General features: G+C 47.2%; 1 protein-coding gene across 1 annotated transcript in view; it reads left to right on the forward strand.

The window, feature by feature from the left end:
- The window catches only part of NPAS2 (neuronal PAS domain protein 2), a 160,161-nt gene that overhangs the window by 111,690 nt on the left and 30,724 nt on the right, over positions 1 to 17,747 (forward strand). The window contains exons 6-7 of the mRNA XM_087426230.1: positions 5,315 to 5,435; positions 6,436 to 6,549. Coding sequence (XP_087282356.1) covers positions 5,315 to 5,435; positions 6,436 to 6,549 — 235 coding nt within the window. The remainder of the gene's footprint in view (positions 1 to 5,314; positions 5,436 to 6,435; positions 6,550 to 17,747) is intronic.

Raw genomic sequence — 17,747 nt, forward strand, 5'->3', positions numbered from 1 at the left:
GCTTATGTTACCGCGAAATGCAGCAAGGCAAAGGCCGTGAAACGCTTTCCAGAAAACATCCCTCTGCCCTTCCTTCCCACCCTGCCCTCACCTGCTGGAAGAACCTACGTGGTCCAGGTCATCTTATCAGAGGTGGCTCGGTCAGGGCAGAGCTGGGGGGCGCTCTGTCTAGGAAGGGCCCTGACAGATGTGGCTGCAACTCAGAGTTGATCACAGGTTGAAAGAGTCCAGGTCACCAATTAGGTTTTGTTTATTTTTATATAGCATACATACAGAAGTATGTATAAAACATATGTTCAGTTTTTAAATTAATGATAAAGTGAGCACGGACATACACGTAGCTGTCACTGAGGTTAAGAAACAGAACATGGCCAGGACCATAGCAGCTCCTGTCTGCTCCTTTCCCATCACACCCCACCTTCCTCCTAGAGAGGACCATTTTCCTGACTTTGAAGATCATCGTTTCCTTGTTTTTCTTTGTAGTTTTATCAACTGTTAATTCATCACTTAACACTATATTTAGTATTGCCTTTTGTTGAACTTTATGTAAGCAGAGTCGTAGAAAAATGTACTCTTTTGTGACTTCTCCTTTGCTCAACATTGCCGTGAGATTCATCCGTCTCACACTGTTCGTTGTAGCTGTTGTCACTTCATTCTTGTTGCTGCGTAGTATTCCACTGCAGGAGCATGCTGCAATTCTTGTGTCCATTAGAGCTTGGAACTCTTAGAAAGTGCTTCTGTGGGCATGCTATACGTATTACCTGATGAACGTTTGCAAGCTTCCCTTAGAGAACTGACTATGTGTAGAATGCGGGTTGTAGGGTCGGTACCCCTTCACCCTTACTAGATAACGCCAGATTGTTTCCACGGTGCTTGTACCAGTTCACCCCTACCAGCAGGGTGGAGAGTTCCAGCTGTTCCACGTCAGCAGAGCTCGGTGTTGTCAGACTCCGCCATTTTTGCCAGCCCAGTGTCTGAAGGTATCTCATGGAGTTTTGCTTTGCTTCTCTCCCAGTTGCTAATGCGCTTGGGCATCTCTGCGTGTTTGTTAGCCATTCGGATTTCCTCTTCTGTGAAGTGCTTCTTCCGTATTTTGCCATTTTCCTACTGGATTGTCTTGAGTTGTTGTCTTGTAATGATTTGTAAGTATTCTCTCCATGTTCTGGATGCTGTCAGGTATTGTTTTAATGGCCTCCTGCTCACTCTGCCCTAGGGTTACAGGGATGGCTGACCACATGGCACCTGACACTGGATAGATGCGATTGACGGCAGTGTATCAGTCACACGTGCCACACAGGGCCACACGGGAGCTGCACTCCGGGATGTGAACCAGCAGGGGCTGTGGGAGGCCGGCTCTGTAGTAACAAGAGGGTGAGGTGCCCCCAGTCCCCACAGGGGTGGGCTGGCAGGGGACTAAACGCTTCTGGCCCAGCTAGCCAGCTCCACAAGTATGCTCCTTGTGCAGGCTCACTTAACTTTGCTGGATACAGTTGAGCTGGTGCTGCTGGTTCAAAGGGAGAGAGGAAAATGCTTCCTGTCTCCCACAGCCCTTTCAGATGATCCCCAGGCTCTCGAGGTCCCTCAAGAGAAAATGTGGGAGATGTGAAATTTGGAATTTAAGACAGGCATCCATAGCAAAACACAAAAAAAGCATTCTTGATAAAGCAGCCAAGGACATATCGGTAAGTTGGGACAGAGAAACTTCCGTCTCCAACTGGTAAATGATGCTCCTGATAATGTGATTCAGCTGTGAAGAAGGCTGCACATGGCGCGTTCCCTCCCTTGTCTCTCTAATCGCTATCATTTTAATAAACAGAGCTCAGCTCATTCAAGGGACAGTTCAATTGCAGGTATAATTTACTCACTTGTAAGCGCTAGGGTTTAAATTTTCAAATTATCATTGTTTGTGTTGGTTTTCAGCACATGGAAATGGCATAATAGTAATATAATAGCAAATACGTATAAAGAGCTTGCTCATGCCAAGCACAGTTCTGAGCCCTATCCAAGAATTAACTCATAATCCTCACAGGCCCCCCGATAGCAACCTCCTCCAACCTCCATCCAGCCTTCGTCTTTATTCTGTGCAGAACCTGTAGCCTGAGCCCTCTGACCTGCCAACTCTCTTCCACGGGAGCACCGAGGCCAGGCAGCCCCGTAACCCTGCTCCCTGCCATACTCAGCATCAGGGGAAGTGGGCTTCCAACTGGCACTCCAAGAAAAGACCATGAGTGATTTAGTTATCATTTCCAAGTCTCTGAAATGTCTTTAAGAAGAAAGACTACTGTCATCTGTGAGCATTAGTCATCTCCTAAAAAACTAAAGGGAATGGGCTTAAAATAAAATCAGGAACATCATAAGGGACTTGGAGAAGCCAGAATGAGAAAATGATAGCACAGGCTAGTGAGCTGGTTTGCAGAGTTTGTCCATAGAGATCAAAATGAGTGCATCCCAGCTAGGAGCCTGGGAACCCCCAGAGGCCCTCCTTTCCCTCCTCCTGTCCTTCATCAGCCACCAAGTGGTGTCCCCCTTCCTCACACCCCCTAAAATGCTGGCTGCGGGAGGGGAGGGCCTTGCCTGCCTTGCTGTGTTTCTTCAGGGCCTGCAGCAGTGGCTGGCACACGGTGGCCCTGAGTCAGTCTTGGTTGGAGTATGTTGTTGAATGAACTGCTTGGACTCTGTCTTTTCCTCTCCATCTCCCCTTCCCTGTGTCTGTTCAGACTCTGACCGTCTTGTGTCTGTTCAGACTCTGACCGTCTGTAGCCTGGCTTCCTGTGCCCACTCCCTCCTCAGACCACTAGAGGGGTCTCTTTAAAGTACAAGTGCAGTCCTGTCCTCCCTTCCTTTAGGTCCCTCAGGGTGTCCTCCTGGTGCACAGGATGGAGCCCTAACTCCTTTGAGGTCTTCTGTACTCTGGGCCCTCCTTCCTTTTACAACCTCCTCCGCCGTCGCTCCCCCCACTCCCCTGTACTGCTGTAAGGGCCCCACCTCCACACTTTTGTGTGTGCTGTGCCTCCTGCCTGGAGCACCCTGGCCACCTAGCAGACACCGTATTCCTCCCTCTGGGAACTGTTCCCTGGGAGACTCTCCCACCCCTTACATTTGGATTCAGCACAGCATGCCCAGTGTTCTCTTGGTGTTGCTTCTGTCACAGTGCTTGCCATGCTGTTCTTTCAGCTGTCTAACTTTTTCATTGAAGGCCAAGCATCATTCGATGTCAGGGATATGGGAGAGGAGAAGGCAGACAGGGCCCCTCTCTCCTGGAGCTCCCGTTGGAGCGAGGCAGGCAGAGTACACGCGTGAGTGAACAAGACAGCTTCTCGTCACTTCGTAAATAGTTATTAAACACCTAATCACACTAGCGTTGATTGAGTGCTTGCTGTGCACTCTTCTGTCAGCAGCATACTCAAATCAGCTCATTTAACCCTCACAGCTTCCTCGTCTTGCGGTTGAATAAAGTGCAGCTTAGAGGGGACAGAGCCGGCTTTCAAACCCCATCTCGGGGGCTCTCACCTGCTTTGAGATGCGGGCTGGTCCCTCACAGGCCTTACCGTCTATGCAAAGACATGCCCTTTCAGCAGCAATTCCAGAATGGCATAACGAGTGCAGCAGAGGGGTGCGGAGGCCAGAGCAGCAGGGCTGAGGGCACCAGTCTGGAGGAGGGGCCATCATGGGTGCTTTCTCAGAGGAAGTGACTTCAAAGCAGGGACCTGAAGGATGCACAGGTGTTAGGTGAGCAAAAGGAGAGGGTGCAGAATGCTCCAGCCAGAGGACGCAGCCGGGGGGGAAGGCCCAGAAGGAAGGGCAAACCTGGAAAACTGGAGAAAAGGAAGTTTGGAGGGCTGGAGAAGTACTGGGAGCAGAGGGCTGACGGCAACCTCACTTATAAGGTTGTGCGGAGCCTTAGAAGTGAGTTGAGAAACGTAAGCTTTGTCCTGGGAGCAATTAGAATACAAAGGGCAGTGTTAAGCAAGGTGGTGACTTGATCTGATACGAGGCTCTTTCTGGCTGCTAGTGGAGAACATATTAGGCAGGGACAGAAGTTGATGTGGGAAGACCAGCTTGGCCAATTCATTCCCCAGATAAGAGATGATGATGGTCTGGACTAGTGTAGAGGCCATAGAAAGAGAGAGAAGTGAGTGGGTCTGAGAGAATTTCAAGGAGGAAAATCTCGCAGCACTTGGACATAGTTTGGATGTAAAAATGAGGGCAGGATGGAGAAGAGTCAAGACTGCCAGCTGGGTGTCTGGTATGGGCAAGTCACCGGTTGGCAATACCATATTTGGGGACGGAGAACACGACGGGGGGAGAGGTGTGGGCGTGAAAGAATGGTGATGTTGGGGAGACGTGAATCTGTGTCCCCAGGGGCGTCGGAGTGGCAGTTGGAAGATTGAGCCAGGGCACACAAGAGGGAGTTGCCTGGACATACAAATCAAAGAGTGTATACAGATGGTATTTGAAGCCGTAGGCAGGGATGAGTTTATTGAGGGAGACTGAGGAAGCCATGGAGACGTGCCTGTCTGCTCTGTCTCCACTGTGAGCTTCTACCTGCACTATCCGATACGGGAGCCGCTAGCCGTGTGTGGCTACTTAAATTTCAATTAAAATAATTAAAATTAAATACAATTAAAAATTGTATTTTTCGGTTTCAGTCTTCAGTCACATGAGCCACATTTCAAGTGCTCAGTAGCCATGTGGCTAGCGGCTTCCTTCACGGACAGCGCAGATCATCGCACTGGAAATGGACAGACCATTTCCACCATCACAGAGGGTTCTATTGGACAGTGCTGTATCCGACTCTATGTTGTATTTATTCTGTACCCACAGTGTCCCGTCACTCAGAAAAAAAGTTCCATTCCTTCCACTAGAGACCTGTAAGAAGTAAACAGGCAGCCATTCGCTGGCCTAAAGGTCAGAGAGGGAACCCCATGAGCTCCTCAGGGCCCTTCAAGTCAGTGACTGGCCTGGCACTGGGGCCCCATGCAGCCCACATGGTCCACGCGGTCCCAGCCAGAATGCAGGAGTGTCGGCAATGGGGCTCCTTCAGCGAGAGGAGGACTCTGCGTGTTTGTCTGACTTCACTTGTACTTCTTTCTTGGGCCCATGGACAACAGCACACCTGCATTTGAGCAGTGAAAACCTTCAGATTACAGTTCAGGGTTACAGAGTAACAGACTGAGAGTCCACAGAAAATCAGATCTTGAACTTTGCATTTCAGAAACCAGTTCTGAATTGTCATGAATGTTTGGGTTTTGCTTTTTCTTTTGTTTTTCATCTTCATTGAGTGTGTACCTTTCTTCTTTATTTTCTTTTTCAGTCGGATGTCATGGATCAGAATTTGTTAAATTTCCTTCCAGAACAAGAACATTCAGAAGTTTATAAAATGCTTTCTTCCCATATGCTTGTGACAGAGTCCCCCTCCCCAGAATACTTAAAATGTAAGTTTAACTTGACTGGTTTTACAAGATACAAAGATAAGAGTTTTACTTTTGAAGGGAGGTTAGAATGAATTAAGAAGGGAGGACTAATTTTAAGAATAATTTCCCTTGTGACTCAGAACATTTCCAAGATCCTTAGAGGTATATTTTAAGTTTAAAGCTAAAACTGGAGTTTGGAATACGTAAGACATTTAACTTTAATGTGGAAAATTTGGAAACATAGAGCTTAAGAATAACAACTTGTTTGGGATGTAATATAGGAGATTTCTTTGTTTTAACATGAGAGTCTTTTAGTAACAAACAGGGCAAATATCAGCAAGCAATCTGCTTATTTTGGAGGGTACTATATAATGCTAGGTTTATATGATACCAATTGAAAACTGAATAATTAGGTCAAAAATCCAAATTCTCTTCTCCCGAGGCTATCATCTGGTTATTTATATACATTTGCGGGTTTTATGGAATTTTTAAGCTTTTATCAGAATTGGCCACTTGTCTAGAAGGCTGGCCCTGCTGCCTCCTGACGACGTGTCACTTAATGAAGCACATACGTAGACGGAGGTAGCGAAGGGCCTCGCACTTGTGCAAGCCTTACTCCATTTTCCATGAATAATTTGTCCTGTCGTACATCTGGTTTTACTTCAAAGCAAAGCAAAAAGATTAAATTAAAGAGAGCAGCCCTATATGAGCATCTTTATTTTAATACACCGTATGAATGCACCCGGAACTAATCAGTGCCGACATCACCAACCACAGACATCTGTGCGCAAATTAAGACTAATTGGGTCCAAGAGTGGAATGCAAAATATCTATAAACTATAGGGGAAAAAATGCCTACACTGCAAAGGTTATAAAACCATGTCCGAAAGTCAGTCATAATGAGAGCAATATCCTGGCCGTGTGTAACTAAATCCCGCGAGTTTCACAAAGGCATTGCTCGTTTAGAGTCCGTGTAATGCTCACGTTCCCTTTCTCTTCTCTTGTCCCTCTAACGGCCCAGCTGACAACGATTTAGAGTTTTATTGCCATCTTCTCAGAGGCAGCTTGAACCCAAAGGAATTTCCGACGTATGAATACATAAAATTTGTAGGAAATTTTCGCTCTTACAACAATGGTAAGTTTAATTGTCATATAATTGCGACAGTGTCTTTTATCATGGAAATGTGCACATGGGGGCGTAAGAATCACTGAGGGAGGAGGAGGGAGAAGATGTGCTTTTCATATTTGCATTTGGATTCTCATGTTCCCAAGGTGCGTTTTTGTGCTGTTAAGTGTTATCTCCCGTTCGAGAAGAACACACTCCCACACCTGTTTATGCCAGTGCACGAAGTCCCACTGAAATGCACATTATTTGCTTATTTGTTTTCAGGCTGGTGGAATAGTTCTGTACTGTGAGAAACAACTTACAGTTATTAAAGAACAGGCTCAGCCTACACAGCCAAACAGGGCTTCGTTGTGACAGGAAGATCCATAACCTTGGTTTCTGCATTTTTATCCTCCTTTTTACAGACTGCAGTGAGCATGTTTTCATAGATCTGGTTCGTGGGTCTTCTGCTCACTCCAGCCCTAGTGCACAGTAAGTGGCCATTTTATGATGAGCCAGCAATCTTCATTGGATGAATTATCAAGTGGGATCAGCCAAGCAGTAAAATCCTACTTTCTGAAATTGTCCGGATAACTAATTGTCCAAGCTCTGGCTGCGACTCTAAACTACACTTAAACATTCAGTTTTACTTTTGACCCGGGCAAAATGGGAATGCAGGCCGGATGCCAGAGACACGGGTGCCCGCACACAGCCCCGTGGTGGAGCCCAGCCCAGGAAGCCTGCGTTTTATTTGCTCCACTCCTCAAACTCAACACAAAACAAATAACTTTGAGAGATCTAACATTTCACAAAACAGCAAAGATGGGAAACAACAGAAGTGTTAACAGGGAATGTGGAAAGAGAGCAGAGGGAAGGAGAAAAGTACCAAAGGGAAACACATACAGAAAGATGAGGCACAGAAATGAGAGGTGGGCAGGTGGGAGACCCAAGGGAGGTGATGATGGCAGCGCCGGCTTGTGCTGCTGTGGGACTGTTGTTGCCCCTGGACCCACGGTCGAGCCTATTACCCCAGTCTCATCGGCCCCAGTTTCCATTAGAACCAACCAGTCACGGCACCTAGTCCTAACGCTGAGGCTAACCAGGGTTTTTCCTTCAGCCTTAGATGATCCTATTGTATGTTATTTGCATAAATACACATGCTTTGTTTAAAAGGCTCCAACTAGATGCTAAACAGCATGATCCTGCCAAAATGATTTTCAGGCCCAGTGTCCAGGGCTTATGCCTGGATAATGGGCTCCATGCCAACTTGGGGCCCTTCTGCACACCTACCCATCCAGGGCTCGGTGTGCCTGAGTGGTTGGAAGAGGCGGGAGGTCAGCTTTCCCAAGTGGGCCCCCAGATCTGAGCAAAGCAGGACAAAGCCAAGGCCTGACTATGCCTAAGCCGACTTATCTACAAGGCTTTCCTAAACCTCATGAGACGAATGTTTAATGAGCCACACAAATAAGGGAATGGTAGCTTGTTGGGCTACCTAGTTAAAGAAACTAACCTAAGAGGCACCTCGTAGAAAACCCAGCGTGATGCCGCCCCAGTGCAGCCGTTCACCGGGTGAGGCATCCTGTTAAAATGCAGATCCTGGGGCCTCGCCTGAAGAGCCGAGTTCAGGAGACCTGGGGGCGGCGCTGAGACTGTGCAGTTGGAAAACAACCTTGGGGTTCTGATGCAAAGAGGCGTGGACTCCGAGAAACACTGCCCTATTGTGATCCTAAATGCCATTCCGTAGGAATTTTAATGATATTCCTCTCGCTTATGGTACTCCTTCCAGACAACTTTATCCCTGAATTAATATAAGCATTGGTTTGGAATTTGCTTAAAATGTGTGCTGTGGCCATAATGCCAGCTGCTGGGACAGGAGCATATCCCAAGTGGCCACATGCAAGGAAGGGAAAGGTGCCCTGGCCCCCAGTATGCCAACACTGGGAATTATGGGATGCTGCACCCACATGTCCCCATGACAACAGTGCAGGCACTTAATTAAAGGAACCGACCTGTGATTGGCTGGTCGGCAGCGGTTGTATCCTTTGCGAATTTACATTTCCACAACTCTCATTAAGATGCTGCTGAATGTCACTTTGAAGCTTTCTGTCATTTATCACATTTTAGAGGGTTTCAAGGAAATAGGCAGGCTTCTTGTCAATACCTGGGATTTTTTTTAACTAGCAAGGCTTTATTTTCACTTCAAGTTGAGACAATGTTTGTTTGCCTGAAAGAATGTGTGGAAATTACGTGTGATTTTTTTTGGAAACTGTTACTGCTATAAACACACAGTGTTGAAAGTGGAACATTTGAAACTAAGAATGTCTTTCCAGAGGCTGTTGAACAAACCAAAGTAAGAGGGGCTTTCTTGAGACAGGAGTCGCAAAATGTGATTGTGGAAAACCTGAATATAGTTCTCACTTGGATTAAAATAGACAGCAAAAAATGTCAATGACAAATGAACTTCTAAGACTGAACCCTATGAAATCACCAACATTCACCCATTTTTGACCTAAAAATATGGTTTAACATAATAAAGAAATAATTCACATTTGATTTTGTAGGATTACTTCTCAATAAACATTGAACAGTGGGATAATAAAAATAGCTCACCTCAGGAGTGTTTCCTAAGTACCAGGCCCTGGGCTCAGTCTGTGCATCCATCATCTCACTGAATCCTCACAACCTTAAGAGGTGGTACTATTGGCATCATCCCATCTTAACAGAGGAGGAATTGATATGTAGAAGAGTTAAGACCGAGGTGTATGAGTGGGAAGTGGGGGACCACATTCACACCCAGACCCTGAACCCACACTCTTACCCCCAGTGCTTTGCAGCCTCCCACAAACCTATGTTGAAATTAAACATCTAGATGCAGACCTCAGGCCTGTCCCTGCCACCTGGCATTCTGTTGGTCCATGATGTCCATACCTGTGCACATCAGATGTCCTGCACCCACATACCAAGCTATTTTAAGGGTACTTGAGATTTGTTTTAAATCAAATATGGTAAAACATGCAGATATAGAAACGACTGTCACGAAGGAAGAGGGTGTACTCATGGGTCACTAGAAACGAGCACAGCACGGCGTGCAGGACCACACGGAGAAGCACCATGGTTGGTCAGGGGGCAGGGGGCGCAGGAGAAAATGTGGGCAAGAGCCTCTTTTGTGGTTTCTGCAGGAAAGAGCGGGCGAGGCAGGGTTAGCAGTCTTAGGGTTGGCTAGTTTGAATACTTTCAGCAGGCTCTGGGACACAGGAGCTGTCCCTAGTTGTCTGGTACCTGACTCTGGGGTGATTAGGGCAGTAGACAGTGGCCCAGAGTGTGAGAGCCGTAGAGGAGGTGGGGCGTGTGGGCTCTGGATCGGTTGGTTTGCATATGAAAGGTGCACTGGAAGGTGAGTTGTTTACTACCTCTAGGAATTGGCTAACCCTGAGAGGAGCAGTCCCTCCAGGGGTCAAAAAGGCCCCAAATGTCAAAGCATCAAATACAGAAACTAGAAAATGTGGTTGCTACACAGGGTGCCCCATGCAGCTTCCTGGAGTTCCCAGGCCTGGCACAGGTTGAAAAGCGATCTGTAAAGTATAGAAGAAAAATGACCATGAAGATTGGTTTTATTTTAACAGAATACCTACCCACACCTCAAAGAACTATGTAGGAAACCCTTCTTTGGTCCATTACCATGAAAAGTCCTATCATTTCTGTAGGGCTGTTTAGTTTATGGAGTATTGCCTGGTGCATTCTTATTTGATGCCTGCCAAGAAGATACGAGGCTCTCCTTTTTATAAATGATAGAATAGAAAGGACGGTGACCTTTACTCGTTGTGGACTCATCGCACACCTTCCTGGGCCTACAGACCACTACAGACCATGCCTGGCACATAAATAAGTGCTCGACAAAAGTAGGTAGACCTAGACTGAGGCTCGGAGATCTTGGTCCTTGACACACAGGTTTGGGGGGCAGATTCAGACCAAAGACTTCTGACTATGGGGAAATAATGCTCTTTCCTGGGAGCTGATAATAGAGCTCTCCTTGACGGACCCCAAAGCACATGCCAGGGGTATAGCAACAGCTTCCTGGAGGGCTCCCACCACTTCTTTGGCCTTAAATCCAAAGAGAAGATTAAATCCACGTTGGTATGTGCTATGTGAACTGCAGCATGTGTAATTTCTGGTGCCTTGTGAATTGTCTTCACTGGAAGGCCTCCTAAGCAACAGTGTGGTCAGGGAAGTTCATCTTTGGCCTCTACTCGCTCCCCATTCCGTGCCCCCGACTCCCATCGAGTTCCCTCCCCACCTGGGCTCCCTGGGCTCCCTGATGTCCTTACCCAGGCCCCTCACTCAGGGGGTGCCCCACCAGAACTGTTCCTCACATACTCTCTTCCCAGCCTAGAGCTCATCTGATCAACCGATTTGGCCCAAGGCTGACAGAGGCCTTGGCTGCCACTCAAAAATCACATCTATAGGAACCCTTGGGCCTTAAACCAAAGGGCCCAAGGTGAAATGTGTGGGATTCAGGGCAGGGAAGAGAGGGTACGACTGAGCCAGAGAAAGCTTTTGGTGACCCTTAAATCATAGATGAAGACCCCATCTGCTTGCCTGCCAACCTGAATAACTACTCAGGATTCATCTGGCTCAAATTCGTAGGAATCTGGGGGGAGGGGAGGGAGAAAAGCACCTTCTCCCGTGTTAACCAGATTAAACTCTCTAGTTGGACATTTCCAGATTCACCAGTTGATTATGCCACCTTACCTCTTTACCTCTGCACCACCCGCACCCCCTGCTCCGTTCACTGTGGCTGTGTAAACACAGCAACCATTGCCCAAATACTTGAGCAAAATGGAATTTTCCCCTTCTGCAATATTTGCACATCTCGGTCACTCCTTAAGACTTCATCATTTGCCACAGATGTTCTGGGAGGAGGGAAGGGGAAACAGGATTCACATCTTTAACCTAGATTTTTAATAAATGTGAAGAAATATATGTCAGGAAATGGGGCAAGAAAGTGGCTTTCTTAGAATTGCTTTGCTTTGTGACAGTTTCTAACCCAGTCTGTGAAAAGCTTCCTGAGGGATTCTGAGCTGGGATAGAGACCCACACGTGTCATCCTCTCCCCATTGAAAGCCCACTCTCTGATCCTGGCCACGTGGCCTGGAGCACTGGGGCCTGGTCGGAGCAGCCGCTGGTCTGCAAGTTGTTTCCAGAATAGAGTTGAAACGAAATTACTTTATTCAGGGCTATGTTTGTCCCGTAACAGATTTTTTTTAAATGCTTTCAAAACAGACACCATCCCATCTTTTTACTTCTCCAATTAAATAGAGGAGACCCTGGGGCCTTTCCCAGCCCCATGCCCACGTCCTGCGGCCCCACCCCCACCACCCTCATGGGGAAGGAACTGGCCAGATGATTTTAAAGGCATAATGAACAGTTTTTGCTTTCTGGGGTGCTAATCAGCAGGTTCCAGTTCCTGAAAGATAACTTCATGCCAGGAAGGAGGCAATCCTCTATTTAAGCCCTGGCTCCTCCCCCAGACTTGGATTTAAATGTGCGTCTGACTGAAATCCAGAAAGCAGTATTTCAAAAGTCGCTGGTTTGGCTCCAAATAGGTCACCCTCAGCAAACATTCCACTCTGGGCTTTCCAGAAACCACACGCCAGAGTATAAAAGTTTCCCTGCCCTTATTTTACCTACTCGCCTGTAACCACACAGCCAGATTGGAAACCCTGGCAGAAGTGGAGGCTTGTCAGTTAACAACACTTGATTCCGTATGTTCTGTGGGATTTCCGTAGGTTGCCTCATTTTGCAGCTTTGGGGTTTTGTTTTGTTTTGGGTTTTTTTTCCCCTGAGCTGAATTAATTGAGATGTCTCAGGTAACGGGACAAATCGCATGCCTGGCAGACCTCACTGGGAACGGAGACATGAGTTGAGCCCAGGAAGGAATGTCTGATCCATCTGTCACAGGCCCCTGAGAGGAAGAAGCAAAGTGTCCCCTCCACCTCGACAAAGAAGCATCACGCCCTTCTCCAGCAGTGGTCATTGCTGCCAGAATAGATTGCAGAGGAATTAAGATCATGATAAAGAACAAGTTGTTACCCCAGCACATCACGCTGCATGAGAATCGAGTCCATATCAAAACGGAGCAGTGAGGAATGGTCACACATTTATCAACCACAGCTTTCTGCTTGTTCAGCCTGGGAGCCGGGGAACTTTTGTACAGGTTGTCCAATAACTGTGATAGAAATGTGCACAAGATATCCATTTGGAGGACAGGAGGTGACGGCCTGTAGGAAGTTCACTTCCTGAGCATACAAATAATTTGGCCCTGTCCACACCAACCATCTGGTGGATATCTTGTCATGGCCATTACAACCTTCTGGCCCTGAAAAATACTCATTTTAATTAATGAATGCCAGGAGAAAGAAGAAATATTTAAGTAAGAAAATTTATATTTTCCCATTAGAGTAATTTTTTCAGTCTGGCAAATTGCAAACCCCTCACTTTCTCGTGTGGCACTCAACTTCTCTCCAACATTGTTCTTCCCTATGCCAGACAGAACTGGCAGAAAGGAAGAACCTCACATTACAAGCTAGGCGATGCCCCAGCTCCAAAACTGGATAGGATTATTTTGCTGCGGCTCTCCTGAGAACCCAGGAACCAGCTTTTCAGACGCACCAAGTAAAGCATGCTGTGAAGAGGAAACAGAAGACTCTGAAAACAGTGCTTAAAGAGTGGGAAAGGATTTCTCATGAATGTATAGAAAATTATTTTTCCCTCAATATGGCCAACACTCTGGCCCAAGCATTGGGACGTTTATCACAAATGAGATTTAAGAATATTATTCTTCCTTTAGCAAACCTCCCCACTGATCGTTTCACATCTTCTCAGACACCTCTCGGCTTTGTTTTCATTTGTTCCAAGAAATGCTGAGAAAGCTATTTGTCACTCTCCTTGTGGACTATTGTATTTCCCTACAGCTGTTGCAACTAATTTATCATAAGCAGGCCATCTCTGATCAGAATACCTAATTGTGTAGGCCTGATGCCTGAGCCATGACTGAGCAGAAGCGAGTCGGTGCATTTCGCTCCATGTCTGTCTACTCTTTTACTGTTGGCTTGTGTTGACTATCATCCTTGCTTCTTCTTGTTCTTCGGTACCCCTTCGGAAACACATTCTCACACCACCTAAGATCTCCCTGCGCCTACGGTCATCCTTATCTCCTTGTCATGACTGATTTGGGAGTTCACCTTTGTCATCAGACAGACCTGGAAGCCAACCATGGGTGCCAAGTGAGATAGACATTAGTCATTCTTCTTCTCTGGAGGACTTGGGGCTCTCTTGGTTTTGGAATCCCAAGAACACTAGCCCAGGGTAGCATTCAGGGTCTCTGAAATTAGAGACTGTGATGAAAGGTTCAGCAGCAAAAAGGGGACTTGATGACCCCATGGATCCTTTTAATAGAAAGATCAAAAATTGAGCACCATCCTGCCTCTCCAAACATGAGGCCCGCGATGGGCGCTTCCGCTGTTTTCCACGGAGAGGTGATTTCTGCGTGCTGATTTGCAGGCATCCTTCTGACAGTGTTAATGCATCAGTAGGGCAGTGAGCTGGCCCGAGTGCCAGTGGAAGTGTCCGTGGGCACCCTCCCCAGCGAGCCAACCACCAGCAGCACCCAGCTGGGCTACAGAGGGGAAGCCGGCTTGATGTCTCAACATTTGTGCGCTAGTTGCTGGCAAGGATCAGGTGGTCTCTTCCCAAACTGGGGCTTAAGCTGTGGTTTGGATGTGGGATGGAAGGTCATCTCGTGAGAGAGTCATTCAGTGAACGCATGTTGAACACCTGCTGTGTGCAAGACGCCTGCCCAGAGCTGGAGGCAGAGAGAACTAGACCCAGGCCCTGTGGGGAAGGCTATCTATCTCTTTAGCTTTGGGCAAGAGTCAGATCAATTTCGAGTAAGATGACTGTAGGGGAAAAAATGGAGCAAGCAATAATCACTTGTATCTATATCGTGAGTACCGCGTGTGCAGGTTTTGGAGTGGCAGAGGAAAGGGCCATTCTGAAAGTGGTCAGACATCGGATAAAACAGGGCTGTGCCTGCACTTAGTGGTTAATCCTCCTGAGAGGCTCAGCGAGCCAGTTGTAATTAGATATATTTTTTCTATTACTTAAAATGAAACAACTAATTAAATCCTTAATTAATGTTCTTAAACTACCTTGGGATAAGACGTGCCGGAGAAGTTATTCCAAGTGCTAAATATTACTATGGAGTCCCAGGGAGCAGTTTGCTCATGTGTTCATTCTCTAGACTATGCAAGAAGGCTCAGGCTGCGAGTAAAAGTCATTTCAAATGCAAATGGAAAAACGTTTCAAGTATCTTCTTCCTCTTGGTTTTCCCCGAGGTTTTCCCCTTGGCCTCTGTTGAGACTTTCACTCTTGATTGACTATCACCTTTGATCAAGCCCTCTGCTGCTTAAGGTTTTTGGAGGGAAAGCTTGTTTTTAGCTCGGTTCTGGGCCCCTCTGTAAAATGTCTGGCTTATCAAGTGCAGGCTGTATGCAATAATGAAATTTCTCTTGTGGGGGTGCATTTCATCTTTAAAGCCCTAGAAGTGATAAAAGGACTGATGAATCCACGTTGGGAGGCAGCCAGTCAACAGTAACCTCTGCAAAACATCCACTGACATTCCGTGGTCTGAGGCTCTGCCCCTTGAAGTTGTCAGGGCTGGTGTTTGCGCGTTCCATGCTCCTGCTCTCTGCCCGTCCTCCTCACAGAAAGTCACCGAGGAAGGCACCTTCTGATGGAGCAAATGAACTTAGCAGTCTAAAGGATCATTCAAACAAGGCGCACGTTTCGCAACAGATCAAAGGCACTTTCTCTTAATCCCTGGCAAGTCCTCGGAAGTTTGCTTGGAAGGTCTTGATATTCTGGAAGAGGAGGAGAAGTTTATTAGGTTGTTATCTGGTGGGTGATGTCTCTTAGATTCAAGCAGAGAGGATATTTCACATCTGGGAAATTTTTAAATGTCTTTTCTTAAATTATGCAGACGTTCGCATCTGCAGACACTTCCCCTGTGTGGAATTGTTTTCGTTTCCCATGATAAGTTCCTTGGCTCACCCTAAAATTAATCTGCAATGATCTAAGCCAACTAATGACAGATGAAAACTCTCTTGATTGTTGTTGGTACCCTGGAGTCGATTCTGACTCCCTGGACCCCGTGTACAGCAGAGCGGAACCCTGCCTGGTCTTTTTGCACCATCCTCTTCCCTTTCCACACTGTGTCAGACAATACTCCACTGCTATTCACAGGGTTTTCACGGCCAGTTTTTTTGGAAGTGGGTGGTCAGATCCTTCTTCCTAGTCTGTCTGAGTCTGGAAGCTGAAACCTGTCCACCATGGATGACCCTGCTTGTATTTGAAATACCGGTGGCATAGATTTCAGCATCACAGTGACATACAGCCGCCACAGTATGACAACCGACAGAGGGTGGTGTGGTTCCCTGACCAGAAACGAACCCGGGCCACTGTGGTGAGAGCGCTGAATCTTCACCACTAGACCACCAGGGCTGGCTGTAAACTCTCTAGGACCACTATTTTTTATTTTACCCACTTTATATTCACGTTTGGAAACATTTATTAGTATTTATGTGAGTGCAGTCAGAGAATATGTTTTAAAATGAATTTATTCATGTTAGTGGATAGAAGACCACATTACAGAATCACTTAGACACCTATAAACGTATGAAACAAAAAATTATTGGAAAGCTAAAATCCAAAGAAAGTCTTGCAGATTTGATTTTCGAATGCATTTAGTTTTCTGATGCTTTATATGTTCTCAAATTGGAATACATAACCGTGTTTTAATTTACAAGTTCAGAAATGTACAGGTTATAATCAATTACATTTTAAAAAGAAAGAGGAGGTATAGATTATCTAGAATAGCGACCCTCAACCCTGGCTGCATGATAGAAAATCTGGGGAGTTTTTAAAAGTGCCAGTGCCTGGGCTTCCCCTCCAGAGTTTGGGAGTCAGCTGATCTGGGATGGGGTGGGGCCTAGGCGGCCATGTGAAAGGTCCCGAGAAGTCTGGTGTGGAGCCAGGTGTGAGAATTCCGTGTACATGGTAAGTTGACTTTTCTCATATTTAACAGAGTTCTTTTTCCCATCCAGCAAATTCCACCTAAAAGAGCAAAATTGTTCTCTGGCCCAAAAGGCAAAGCCGTTCCCCGCAGTCACCCCGAGGCAGTTCCAAGACTCCCAGGAAGGCTGCTGCCAATGCAGTGGGAGCCCCGCAGAGGCATCTGGGGGCCTGGTCTCAGCACCGTGCTGGGCATGAGCCTGGAACAGTCCCTTCTCTGCCCCCTTGGGACTCTGGACGTGGAGTCAGAAGAACTGGGAAGAGTCCCTGCTCCATTATCTCTACTCTGAGTGACCTCGGTTAATCTATACAACCTTTCCAGGTCTCCGTTTTCCTCATCTGAATGAGGAAAGTCGTGCCCGCCAGACTTGTGAGAATAAATAAAACACAGATGAACAGGTTTTGTCACCTGTGCACGCTACAGAACTAGCATGTTTTGCTGTGGACACTGTGTCCCTCTGGGGATCACCCAGAATCCTGGGGCCATCTCCTCGGTGGTCCCAACCAAGCCCCTTGTCAGCCCGGCTCCTGAGGGCAAGTTTCAGGGCAGAAGCCCTTGAAGCCCATGCAAGCCACTCCAGGGCCAGGGATGGGAGGGGGATCAACACGTGCCGAGACACCACTGCTTTCCCTGGGCCCAGCCATATCAGAGCACCATCTGACCACAGAACTCACCCTTGAGACACTGGCCGAAGGGACTGTTCAGGCCCTTACTGCAGAAGGAGTTCCCAGCAGAGTAATCTCAGGGGAAGACTAGTGGAAGTGAGAGGCAGAGGAGTATATTGGTTATGAGCCTATAACCAGTATAAATAGAGCCTCAAATCCCAGCTCTATTTGGCCTTGTGCAAGTTAACTTCACCAGTCTGTGCCTCAGTTTCCTCATCTGTGCAACGGGGTCATAGTAGTACCAACCTCACCAGGTTGTAAGAATGAAATAAGTGGGCCGGCCCCGTGGCTTGGCGGTTAAGTGCGCGCGCTCCGCTGCTGGCGGCCCGGGTTCGGATCCCGGGCGTGCACCGGCGCACCGCTTCTCCGGCCATGCTGAGGCCGCGTCCCACATGCAGCAACTAGAAGGATGTGCAGCTATGACATACAACTAT

Source organism: Ceratotherium simum, chromosome 40 (genome assembly GCF_057802395.1).
Source record: "Ceratotherium simum simum isolate JZ-2026a chromosome 40, ASM5780239v1, whole genome shotgun sequence".
Classification (NCBI taxonomy): Eukaryota; Metazoa; Chordata; class Mammalia; order Perissodactyla; family Rhinocerotidae; genus Ceratotherium; species Ceratotherium simum.